Source organism: Protopterus annectens, chromosome 17.part0, assembly GCF_019279795.1.
Source record: "Protopterus annectens isolate FY-2018-M chromosome 17.part0, PAN1.0, whole genome shotgun sequence".
NCBI lineage: Eukaryota > Metazoa > Chordata > Ceratodontiformes > Protopteridae > Protopterus > Protopterus annectens.
This window is the reverse complement of record NC_056751.1, coordinates 425298955-425312025: the sequence shown is the minus strand read 5'-3', so window position 1 is coordinate 425312025 and position 13071 is coordinate 425298955. Positions and strand designations below refer to the sequence as shown.

Below are 13071 nucleotides of genomic sequence, written 5' to 3'. Positions count from 1 at the left end.
TCAGATTTCTACCAGAACCTGTGGAAGAAAGTAGTGGATCAGAAGTCATAATCACCGCTATAAAAGTACCTGCCTTAGCAGACCACCCACTAGGTAAGGAACCAAGATTTACCTGCAGTTTTGTTGCCTTTTGTTAATGCAAAGAAGTGCCTCTTGTAGCTCTTCTAATACAGCACATTTAGTGTGCCAGGGTTGTGTGTAATGTTACAGGAAGAACATGACGAAGAGGATGGAAGTGTGCAGTTTCAGCTTGGCTGAAAGAATGGTAAGATGTGAAGGATGTCTTGGTTATTATTTTAGTCAGCGCTTATATTTTATAGTTTTCAGTTTTCTGTGTTTTCGCCACCAGTACTTTTTGTATTTACAGTTGAGGTTCATGCTTTAATTTCTAGGATAGGGCTTTCTGAATTTCTAGCTGATGGTGGCAGTCCCTGCCCTCTCTGTCTATACTGTTTGCTTGTTTCACCAAGCAACTTTATGAAGAACGATGGTTTCAACCAAAATTATGTGCATATAAACATACACAAACACACGTTTTGTTCATGTGTTCATATAAGCACACAAACATACACAGATGTTCATATAAGCACACATACACAGATGTTTCTTTATGTGCTCAGAATTCATTCACAGTTACTTTTTCATGCATAGTTTCACAAATATACACAGCTACATTGATACAAGCACACTCATACATATTACTGTGTTTTTTACTGCTCCATTCCCATTCAAGGTGTGATGGCAGTAGGACCACTTTAATCTGCCTCTTCGGACAAAGTAGACTTTTGTCTCATGGTGTCAGGTTTCTCCTGTTACTGTGATACCACATGCACTGATGTGGTGGTCACTGTCATTGTTCACAAATGCAAAAATTAAGACTTGGTTCTTACTAAATGTTAGTGTGTTGTTAAGAAAAGACTGCTTTATTTTCCCTAGAGCTTCAGCCTTACAGCTTCATGGGGAGTCAAAAATCCATCTGTATGTTGCAGAAGCACTTCAGTACTCCTGCATATTGTTGATAAAAAAATTACCATTTAAGGGAACCTAGTGCAGCAGTATGAAGTCCAGTAATTGGCACATACATTTTATTGATGCATTCATAATGTAGAAATAAATCAACTGGTTACTTTTTTTTCTTTGACAAAAGTACAGTATTATCGATCAAGTTATTCAAAATGTTCAACAAATTAGTTTATATGAATGACTCCACGTTACACGTGCATGCAGAACCAGGAGTTCTAAACGGAGAAAAAAATTCAAACAGTTAAATAATTTCAAAATACTTTTTCTAAGGCAGTGTCATTCCTATATCATAAACTGTTGCATCATATCTTTAAGCCACAAGAGGATAGTGTGCATCACCCCCTCTAGCTAAATATTCTGATGAATGTACCTCATAACAGAAAGTAAAGGAAACTCCAGGCCGCCACACTGTCCGAGCAACCAACTTTAATAATAAAAAAATACTTAAACTCTCAAACTGGGATTTCCACTACGGCACCATAAAGAGAAACAGTGTGGTGTTCCAGCTCCGCAGCCCAAATGGTAGTTGATATTGAAAAAGTGGGGGGGGGGTAAAGCAAGATCCTTGTGATGAATTAAACCAGCGACATACTCCCCACCCACCAGAAAATGCAGCAATTTTATGGTGACTCCACAGAAAATTGAGTTAATAAGTGAGAAAATTGATACTTTCACCACTACATGGTATAATTTGTGTTCTATTGATGGAATACATTAAAGGAATGATGAGAGATTGGAAGAAATAGAAATGGTACCAAATAAAATTCTGATGCGATTGAAGACCTGCATAGCAAGAGGAACAACTTACAGTGGAAGGTTTCAGACTTGGCACGGGCCAGAGAAAAACTTGAGCAAAACTGCAGGAGCTAGAAGACCGACAGCAGTGGGAGAACCTGCGCTTCACAGATATCCCAGAGGGATCAGAACAGAGGGCCTGTCTGAAATTCGTGCAGGGGGTGCTTAATGAGTGGACATCCATACTCAAACTGGAATTCCTTTTAGACTGACTGCATAGTGGGATGAACCTAAGAACTTATTCACAAAAATTTCCAAGACCGATAGAGGTCAAGGTATGGGGCTTTTAACTGAGGGGGAAAAATATTAAGTAAATTATGGTAAAAAGGGAAAACTCTGTAACAGTGGGCTTGCAGCGAATATTTGTTGACCATGACTTCACTTTGGGCATTCTCTCTTATCAAGTGGAGTTGATTTGTACCCCTCTACAGAATATGCAAGCAGCTGAGTGTATGATTTTAGTCTACCCAGATACATTTAACTTATTCTTTTCACAAATAAATTATTTCTTGAACTAAAGAAGGCAGCAGGAGAATTGGAAAACTACAGGCAATTTACAGACTGCCTGGATATAGAAGGAACATGACAGCTGGAATAACAGACATTATCTGGGAAGAAACGAGCTATAACAGACGGATGATCAAGGCAATTCCATTTTTCTTCTGAAGACCGGAAGAATGCTAGAGTGAGGCTGAACAGCACACAGAAAACTAGAGCAGATTCTTGTAGAATCGAAGTAAGACATGGGAACCTGAAGAAAACATTTTAGAAGGAGAGTAAAACAAGAGTGACAAATCAAAGGGAAAAAAATGGTTAAAAGATCTATGAAGTTGCTCATAGCCCAAATCAATCAGTTCAGTGGCGCAGTGTGAAAATTAAGTAAAAAGTAAAGTATTGTGAGCATTTTGTTAATGCTGTTGGTGATGAACAATTCAGAGCTGTAGTATTTATGGCAACTTATAGACATTGCAGTTAAGTCAGCAAAAAAGGTCCCTTTTTGGTTTGGTTTGTCTTTGAAGTCTAAATCAGGATCTTGGAATCACAGTTCTTTACCCATCAAGGGCTCATGAGGAGAACTCAAAACAGCTTTGTATGACCATTGACATTGGAACTGGTGGGAAATGGTGGGGGGTTGCCAAGTTCTGTTTGGTTAAACAGTATCTTTTTTTTGGTGGGGGGGATTTGTTCTTTATATATACTGGCTGCCAGAACATATTGTCAAAATACAGTTAAAATGTCTCAAGCATGCTATTGGAAGAGAAGCCACAAATAGTAAACGAGCAAAATTTTAAAAGTGAAATGTAATTATAATCCTGGCATTGTGATTTTTGTCATTGAATGTGAATGGGTTGTTAAAAGTGAAAAGTACATAAAATCGTACAATACATTTGTGAAAGCAAAAGCAGGTATTACGTTTTGAGAGTCAGGGTTGTATCGAAATAAGTGCGTTTCCCAAGACATGGCCACAAGAATGTTGCGCAACAGTACAGGACTGTAGGAAAAGGGCTGTGCTGACCCTCATTAGACAAGGAAACACATGTTGGTGGAGGGGTACATTCATTGGGGGGGGTGACATTATATTGTAGTTAGGTTGTACTGAGGAAATAAAGGATTACAATTGGGACCATATATTTACCGCCAAAAACAACTGGGAGGAGTTAAACACTTTAACAGAAATAAAATCTCACCAAGGAGTCCTAATATTAGCAGGAGATCAGATTATAGTGATGCAACTTAAGGACACCTGTGGAGGACCAAAAACCCAGAAGGTGATTCTGGAAGGCAAGATTTTAAAACAAGTTGTGCATTTATGTGAACTGGTAGAGACCAGTGTATGTACCTTCAGACCGTCCTAGGTGTTGGTTTAGGTTTGACAGAATCTATGTAACAGTGGAACACTAATACCCAGGGGTTCATAACACACCCTAGAATAATTTCAGATCATGCACTGGTGGAATGCCAGCTTGGCATTCACCTCACATAGTTTGAACAATCCTGTAGGAGTATCAGAGTTCCAGACTCAAACTCTTATGTTCTTTGTATAGTAGTACTTAAGTGCTGTAACTATCTCTAATTGATGTCCTTTCTTGGATCACTGTTTAAGTTTTCCAGTACTTGGGGGATTATCCTGACAAGGGTAACTTGATGTCCAGCCAGTGTACCAAAGCCAAAAACCTTCCTGAAACCTCCTACATCTGGCGCATGACCTTAGGCTGTGGGTATGGGGGGGAGTACAGAAATAGACGTATGGGCTTAAGATCATCAGACTACCCCTGTGGGCCAGTCTACCTATCTAAATGCATAAATAAATGAAGTGGGCTGTTGTCTGCATGAACCAATAAGCAGGTTGATATAGCAACAGCATTTTATTTGTGTGATGGTGTCTTTGCAAGCTGTGATAACTTGTGCATTAGCATCCCTGTTGTGTTTTTGTAAAATAATATTTATAGTCCTGTCTTGACTTCTCTTTGCCTAGTTAAAGGACCTGCCTTCAAAAGGTTAAAGGTTGGAGCTGGCCATCTCCTGGATGTGAAGTCATCGGGAGTCTTTGGTAAGTTTTATATTGAATACTTCAGTATATATGGTGGTGCCACTGGTGGTCTACTTATTCTATATAGTTTTACACTTGTTACTTGATATCCTTAAGAGAAGCATCTGATAGGACAATTTGAATCAGAACTGGAAATGCCCCAGAATTAGGGTACTAAGACAGCAAAAACAATTTGCCTTGTATTTGGTGTAGGCAATCTAGATAATTGTTAAACGGAGCACAGGTGGTACTGTGTTATTTAAATCAATCCTGGAATTGACTGCAGAATAAGGGTGTTGGCTGCACACTGTAAACCACTCAGTGCTCTATAATAAAACTTATAAAATTAGCTAAAATAAAACATTCAAACCGTGATTATAATGTATGGGAAGGAGGAGTACTGATGTAATAAGATGAATAACCCTGACAGATTTCACTACTAATAAATCTGCAGCAGATGGAAACATTTAATTGTGTTCAGACAGGACTATGTACTTCATAATAAAAAGAAGAGCAAAGTTTCTTATTGTATTATTGGTGATGGCCATTTTTCCTTGAAAAATGGACTCTCGCAGGTCTGAAATGAGCTTGTGCGAGAGGTAGCCTTTAAGTACTAGAACCCATCAGCAAGTTACTCAGTTGCTCGCTGGTTAAGATATCTGCCTTGCAGTTTGTGTCCAGGGTACAGCTGTGGTCTCTGGTGACTGTCTCTGTGGAGTTTGCATTCTGTCCATATGCAAGGTAGCGTTCTATGAAAAAAGTGGGAGCTCAGAGCTCAAAGGAGTACTTTGTTTGTGGTTGCATAGTATCAGTATTAAAGTTGATGGGATTCAAACCATGGCTTCCAGTTTAGTAGTCTTAACAATTCAAACACTAATATGTTGCCTTATGGGAAAAATTTAGTTGATCACATGTATTTCTTCATCAAGAGCAGTTCCACTGGTATCTGGACTAGAGAGCTGGATATCTGCTGAAGAACTACAGCGTGGCCCATAACTGCGAGTCATAAATGGCATTCGGAACCCCCAGAGCCTACCTGCCTGATGTGGAGCAAAAGACTGTTTAGCCACAGCTTAAAGAATGGACCGCTTACTGTTTAATTAGTAGGTAACATTGTACCTACTGTGGCAACTAGAAGAATAGAGGGCCAGGTCCCCCAGCTTGTGGGGGGGGGGGCACGCACAGCACTACAGCGGCATAAGTCAGTGTAAAACCTGCTTTGGTAGAGCTGGTGATAGCTAGGTGAGGTGAAGCCTTCCCTGATCAGGTGCCAGTACTACTTCAGAAATATAAAAAAAAAATGTGTAATTATTTTTCTCTCTTGATGCACCTCCCTTCCCCATATATTTTCTTTGGACTGGCAGTATTGTGAACAGTTCTATGCTCATTATACTAAGTTTCATGCTGTTCAAGAAAGTCACTTCTTTCATACTGACAGACTATCGAGACTGCTTGCGTGTGTTTGCATTAGGGAGTGGAAATATGCTGAGAGTCCGTGACAGCAGTTCAGCAAATTTTAGAATTAATTTACATGCGAGCCTAATGTTTGTGTGAAAAGTCAGCCTTTTAGAAAAGTTATGGTCAGAGCAGTTAAATTTTTTTTTTCAGACTTCCTTTCTCATTGTCAAGTTTTAAGTCTTAAGATCATTTCACAATCATTGCATGGCCTTCTTGATTGAATCTTAGGTTTTTACTAAACTTACAGCCAAAGGAGACCATTGAGAAGCTCTGCCATATTACCAAATACTGCAGGGGGCTAGTAATGGCCCGCACTACTTTTTTGTTTAAACTGATTATTTTGAAATTCACAACATTCTGCAGCCTACTTGTATCTTTTTTGTAGGTTCATAAGTTAATGCTAAGCTTAAGGCCAAGGAGACAGTTGTGAAGCTCGGCCATATCGTTCATATGTGGAATGTCAACCATTTGAGAACTCATCCAGATTGGTCCTAACTCATTCCCTCCAGTACAGCTCATTTGAGTGTGTACCTTTAACTCCCAGTGGATGTGGCTTGAGCCTTTAAAAACAAAGTTATCACCTTACAGTACTAAGAAATGCTGATGTTGACAGAGGTCAAATATCAATACAACTGTGTTTGCCATCATGTAATGTATGTAGCATGGTTTTGGAATTAATGGAAATATGAACAAGCAATATCTGCAGAAACGCCTGGTGGCGCACTCTGCTGTAATGAGTTAAAGATTGCCAGAGAAGGCCTCTGTTGATGTGGAGGCCTGTTTCAGGAACAGGGGATACACTGAGTTAGTTAACTGTTGACCCAGCTGGTATTAATATGATGGTATAGGCTTGGGTAGGGGATGGCACAGTGGTGCAGTGAGGAATTTTTTTTGCCTCACAGCAAGAGGCTCTCAAATGGGGTGCCACATTGTAGTGTCTGTATTCTCTCCCTCTTTTGGCTCGAGTTTCCTCTAGGTACGTGTATGCATTTCTTCCCACATCCCAAAGGTAAGTGATAAGTGGATTAAAGACTCTTAAGTTGTCTGTAGGTGTGCATACACATGTGATGTGGAAGAAAAGCCTGGCAGTCTAGTTCCATACTCTGTTTGTCTGGGAATCTCTCTGGATGGTGGAGGCTCTTAAGTGGTCACAGTGCTTGTTGGATGGGATTCAGCAGCACTGTTTGGATGGATGGACAGATTTAGACATCTACAGTGAATATTTGCTTTATCACTGGCTCTGTTTAGGCAAGTGAGTTCAAAGATTGCAGAGTCCTTCATTGCATGGAAACCTAAGCCAAATTGATCTTTAAGAGCCTGTATAAGATTGAGTAGAGTTAGCTTTAGAAGATCCAAAATTGGGACACATCAGTGTTTTGAATATGACAATGTACTATGTGGGTGTAATTTTGTATTACTTAGTTGTCTGTTTTTAGACATTTCTGAGTAGTACTGCACAAACATCCAGATGGAGACATGGGTTACTTAGTGGTTAAAATTTTGCTCTCTGGTCCAGGGTTCAGGCCTCACCTACAGCCTTGGTCCATGTGTAATTTGAATGTTCACCCACTGTCTCTCTTTGGTTTTCTTTGGGTACTCCAGTTTTCGGCCAGGTCACAAAAAACAGTCCGATATATACATTTGCCTTTGTGCTCAGTCTTTTGAAGAGGACCCCTGACAGATCATTTCTCTGATTAGGTTAGCAAATGAATTCAACTCCATGCATTCATGAAACTTGGCATCTGAGTTGAATGTATGTAGTTGGTAGTGGTTAGTACGCTGATGATGCATCCTTTCTAGTCTGATAGCCCTTAATGGGATCTGCAAGGTGTTCTGGCCAAGCTCAACTCTGCCATCTTTAGAAAAGAGATTGGTAAAATTTTAAGTTCAGGAGCAATAACTCTAACAGTTGCTATTGCTGTTGCTATTTTAGCATAATGTACAGTGCATGCATGCATGCATTATAGTTTCATATTGGAATTATTCTTAGCATAGTACTAATTCTCTTAATTTGATAAATGTGAGAATCTTCTTTAACTGACTATTGTTTATAATGAAGCATTGTAGTAAAAGAAAAATTTGATGTATTAAGGAGGTTTGTCTGCATATGCAGTCTGATCTGAGGAGACTAGAATGACCATACTGGCCATAAAAGAAGTGCGGACATAGAGCAGGAAAAGGAACTTTAGAGGACATTTCCACCCAAATGTCTTTTTTTTTTCTTAGTAAAATACTTTTATTTTTCTTTAATGAGCCCCAAGAGTCCCAAAACTGGAATGTATGTCAATCAACATTTGAGTGGTTAACTGAACAGAACAATAAACACTACTCATTTCTGCAAACTGTTTCCTCCCTGGAATGTCCATTACAATGCCTCAAATGTAATTGTTGTTGAGCAGACCACATAAGTAACTTAAAAAAAGAAGTGCTTCCACTCCCTACAACATGAGGTGTTCTTTCTCACAGTCCCAAAGCTTAATATACTAACTCCGCTGTTGTGCAGCTTCATAGCAGAGGGGCTATTTCATTTGTCCAGAGAAACTTTTTTTTTCTCTTTATATTCAAGGGTATATGACCTTGGACTTGGCATACTAAGTTTTTTGATAGTATGGGTTCAATGCCCCCATCATGGGGGAGAGGTGCAGGACAGCACAATGTCCTCCATCAAAAACACATTTAAATTCTAAGTAAGCTGAAGAAAGTTCCCTTTTACACATTTTTAGTAATATTGTAGACTGTTCAAACTGGCACTGGAAGCTGATCTTTGGTTTGCATTTGCATGCTCTATTTTTTTTTTTTTTAAATAATTTTAAGAAATCAGTTAACCATTCAAGTGTTGATTACTCAATGCTAGAAGTCTAAATCTCAAAATGCACTCACTCGAGGCACTCCTTAAAATGGAGAACATCAATATCTGTGCAGTGACTGAGACCTGGTTCAAAGCTCCAGAGAGCACCCCTGCATTACCAGGCTATAACTCATACCACACTTTTCGGCCATGTAACCTGGACCGAAACACCAAAGGTGGAGGTATGTCCATATTCACCTCCAGGCTAGTTGCTCAGTATAGTGCATCCGAGGTTATCCAAGTACAACTAACTCTGGGCAAAACTGCAATCCAAATTGTAGTTTGCTAGAGATCACCCACCATGCCCCAGAATTCCCACTCCTATTTTCTTGATGTACTGGAAAATATTAGGGTTAAACCAAACACCCTAATAATGGGAGACTTCAACTACCCCACCATTAACTGGGAAAACTACTTGTGTACCAACTCCTTAGCTCAACGCTTTCTGGAATTCATAAACTCCAATGCCCTGGATTAACTTGCCCACACCCCTACCAGGGGTAACAATATCCTAGACCTAGACATTACCAACATGAGTGACCGGTGTTCCACACCTGAAGTCAACTCCTCGTTGGTCAGATCTGGCCATAAGCTAATCACCCTTGATATCCACATCCCACCCCCACCCCGCATTAAGGAAACCACGGTAAAAAATTTCTCCAAAGCCAACTTCATGCTTCTTAAGACAGAAGTGGTGAACTTCATGACACCCATGCAGATGGATAATACAATTACAACTGCTGAATCCTACACAAATGCACTCTATAAGCACTTACACGAGTGCATGGATCGTGCTATCCCAAACAGAACCAAGACGCTATCCTCCAAAAAAAGGAAGCCAATCTGGTGGTCCCGTGCCATAAACAAACTGTAAAACAAAAGGAAGAAACTGTTGCAAAAGAGAGTAAAATCCCATGAGTGGAGGAGCTAACTAGTCAGCCTCAAAAAGAAGCTGAGATCCCTTATAAGATCCTCGAAAGCTAGCTACGAAAACAAAATTGCCACTAATTCTAAGGATAACCATAAAGCATTCTATAGCTATGTCAAGAATCTCGATGGCAACACTCTGATCTGCTCCGAGTTACAGCACAACAACTCGAAAATTACAGAACCAACTGATATTGCCAGCATCCTGGTAGATAAGTTCAGTGCTAACTTTACCCCCCCCCCCCAAAGGGCCCATATCTATACAGGAAGAATGCGGAGTCCCTGTAATCACAACTATGCAGGTAAAAGCTGCACTCTCTAAAGCCAAAAACGCAGCATCCATGGGACCAGACAACATCCCAGGCTGTGTTTTACATGAACTTCAGAACTAAATGGCTCCCCACTTAAGCACCATGTTCAATAATAGCCTCGCATCAGGCTTTGTGCCCACTGAATGGGGCACAGCAACAGTTATCCCACTCCATAAAGGGGGAGCCGCCACTGATCCCGGGAACTATCGACCTATTAGCCTGACGAGCCTGGTCTACTAGGCCATGGAACGTATCATCATGGAACTCGTAAACAAAGATATTGGTAACCTCCAAACTCTTGATCCCACCCAGTTCGGGTTTGTGAAAGGCAGATCATGCCTCCTGAAACTGATCGACTTCTTTGAGGCAGTCACCAAAGCCGTAGATGAGGGTAAGTTGGTTCACACAGCCTATCTTGACCTCGCCAAGTCTTTCGACACCATCCCCCATTCTGGAATTTTAGCTAAACTCACTAAACTAGGTATAAATCTCTACGTCACAAGATGAGTTGCCAACTGGCTCACTGACGGAACCCACACTGTAAAAGTTGCAGCGTCCAAATCTGACCTCAAAGCAGTGACAAGTAGAGTACCACAGGGTTCTGTCCTGGGACCTCTCCCGTTTTGGTATCTACTTCTCTGAAGTACAGGCCAACACAGAAGGCCTCTGGTTAACTAAGTTCGCAGATGACTGCAAACTAGGAGCTGTAGTCAAGTCCCCAAATGATATGGACATCCTACAGAAGGGCCTCGCTGAGACAGATGCCTGGTGTCAGAGCCATGGCCTCAAGCTCAATGCCAAAAAGTGCAGTGTCATCCCCTTTGGTAAAAACTCTGTACCCATGAACTACCACATAGGCAGCAATCTACTTAACACTGAATTGTGATAAGAGACCTTGGGACCCAGATGGACAGTAGTCTCTCCTTTGATAGTTATATCGCCACAGTAGTCGGGAAGTCATCCTACGTGACACACCTCATCATAAAAGGGTTCTCATCCAGGAAAAAAGAGGTCATTGTTCCCCTCTACTCGACACTGACCCATTAGAGTACAATGCCTCTTTTGGAATGTACCTCAGAAGACATCTGCTGCAACTGGAAAGGCCGCAGAAGTACCTCACAAAGAGGATTACTGGCCTCAAACAAATGCCCTACACTGACTGCCTCAAAAAACTCCAGCTTTACTCCGTAGCATATTGCCTACTCCGAGGTGATCTCTGCCTTAGGCAATGTCAAACCCAGAGCTGCTGGACATGCTACACCTAAAGAAATCCCAATCCCTCCAAACTACACGCTCTAGGGACCTAAACTTTGTCTCCACAATAAATAGGACATGCTGGAGGGATAGATTCCTGTCCCAGAGACTTCCCATACTGTGGAACAGGCTACCCATCTTTGTCAAGCAAAGTTCTTCATTAGCACTCTTCAAGAAAAATCTTGAGTGGATGGGAAATAGGAAATACACCCCGAGGATCACTTCTGTGTGTCTGCTCGAAAGTGGCACAGGAAAATAACTTTCTTGGGTGGCGTAAGCCAGGGAGCCTTGTTGGCTAGGCTTAAGTAGGCCCTTGGGCCGATAGAACATAGGTTCATAGGTAGGTACTAGGCTATTTGTAAACTGTAGCTGTAATTATGCATTTCGTTTTGAGAAGTGTTCCATTATACATGTATCTTTCAGACATCTGTAACTACTATGCAAAGACCATGGAGGATATTTATATATCCAGTAATCTTTCTGGTTTACATGCGAGTTTGACATTTAACAGTTGACAGTGCACTATTGCTGTTTCTTTTAATTGCAAAGTGTTTTAAGGGTTTTCCATACACCTTAATGATTTACGGTGTACCTGTATCTTGAGAGGAATATAACGACATTCAGCCTAAAGCACAGTCAGCTGCATGCACAGATCTGAGAGACTGTTACTGTTGCATAGCTGGTTTTCATTCATCTAGCATGTCCCACCAAGCAAACGTATTTTATATAGCACTCTTGCTGATTACTGAGTGACTTTCTCTCCATACTGTTTGGACTTCTTATGCAGTCTTATTTCTCTCTAGTATTTGATACATACCCAAGGATTCAGCAAGCTCTGCACAGCATGCAGTAGTGCAAGAGCTGCTGCACACAATATGGCTGACGAACGAGCTCCTGGGACGTGCACGAATGCTCATATACTATTCCTGCACGGACACAGCTCCTATATGCTAATTACCCCATTTGCTGGTGAAAACCATGCAAATGAGGTGAATTGGTGATCCAGGAAGCAGGCATGCATCTGTGCAGGAATAGTGTAACCTGCAGAAATGTATTCAGTTACTAACGGAATACATTTCTGCAAATTACAAAATGGAGACATGACAGCTCGAAAGAAAGCATGTATTCAATGTAGTCAGCATGCCAGCCAAATATATGGCCATTGGCATGGGAAATAGTTGCAAAATTATAAAAAAAATATTTTTTTTGGCCAATTTTCAGTCGTTTAAATATAGGGTAGCGGTGCACAAACAGGATCGGCCCAAAAATAAGGAAAAAAGTTGGAAATAAGCTTTAAACCTAAATTAGCATTCTGCCATAATAGTTAATGGCATGCATAAGACAACAGTACCACCGAATAGTGGTTGCTAAGGGGGGAGGAGGCAGTGTCAGTTTTGTAACCATGCATTAACAGTCAGTTTTATGCAAATGAGGGGATTGATACTGAATCACAGATTTCCCCTCCATGTTGGCTTGCACCCAACCGTGTAGACGCAGGAACGCAATGGTATAAGCATAAGAGTTAAATGACCTCATAAGGTGGAATGTCATGCATGCTGTAAGCTTACTGTAGCTCTGTGGCCCATGTTTGCCCTTAGCTAAGCACAGCTAAAGAAGGGGGTGTGTCTGAGGCTGTCTAGCAGTGTTTACATTGCCAAAGCGGGTGTGTGCACCCCTCACTGGATTTTAAACAAAAAAAAAAAAAACAGGAAATAGCTGCTCTCTTAACATCTGAACACTGGGTATGCACGGTGCGCCTTTGGGCTTAAAATGGGAAGGTAATGGGAATGGAAAACAGCAGTGGGGCACAGCCCAGTACACTACTATAAACTATACAAGCACCTTTCACTCTGGTTTTTCCCACAAACTCTGCACCACCGGTGTGCACAGGAAAATTTTACATGACAAAACTAACAAAATGATAG

At 40.9% G+C, this 13071-nt stretch overlaps 1 protein-coding gene across 1 annotated transcript in view; it reads left to right on the top strand.

The window, feature by feature from the left end:
• The window catches only part of LOC122791447 (mitochondrial mRNA pseudouridine synthase Trub2-like), an 18636-nt gene extending 14118 nt beyond the window's left edge, over window positions 1-4518 (top strand). Inside the window, exons 3-5 of the mRNA XM_044059191.1 lie at window positions 1-93; window positions 4295-4369; window positions 4466-4518. The exon at window positions 1-93 is cut by the window's left edge and continues 39 nt beyond it. Of these exons, the coding sequence (XP_043915126.1) occupies window positions 1-93; window positions 4295-4369; window positions 4466-4518 (221 nt within the window). The remainder of the gene's footprint in view (window positions 94-4294; window positions 4370-4465) is intronic.
• Window positions 4519-13071: the final 8553 nt, after the last annotated feature.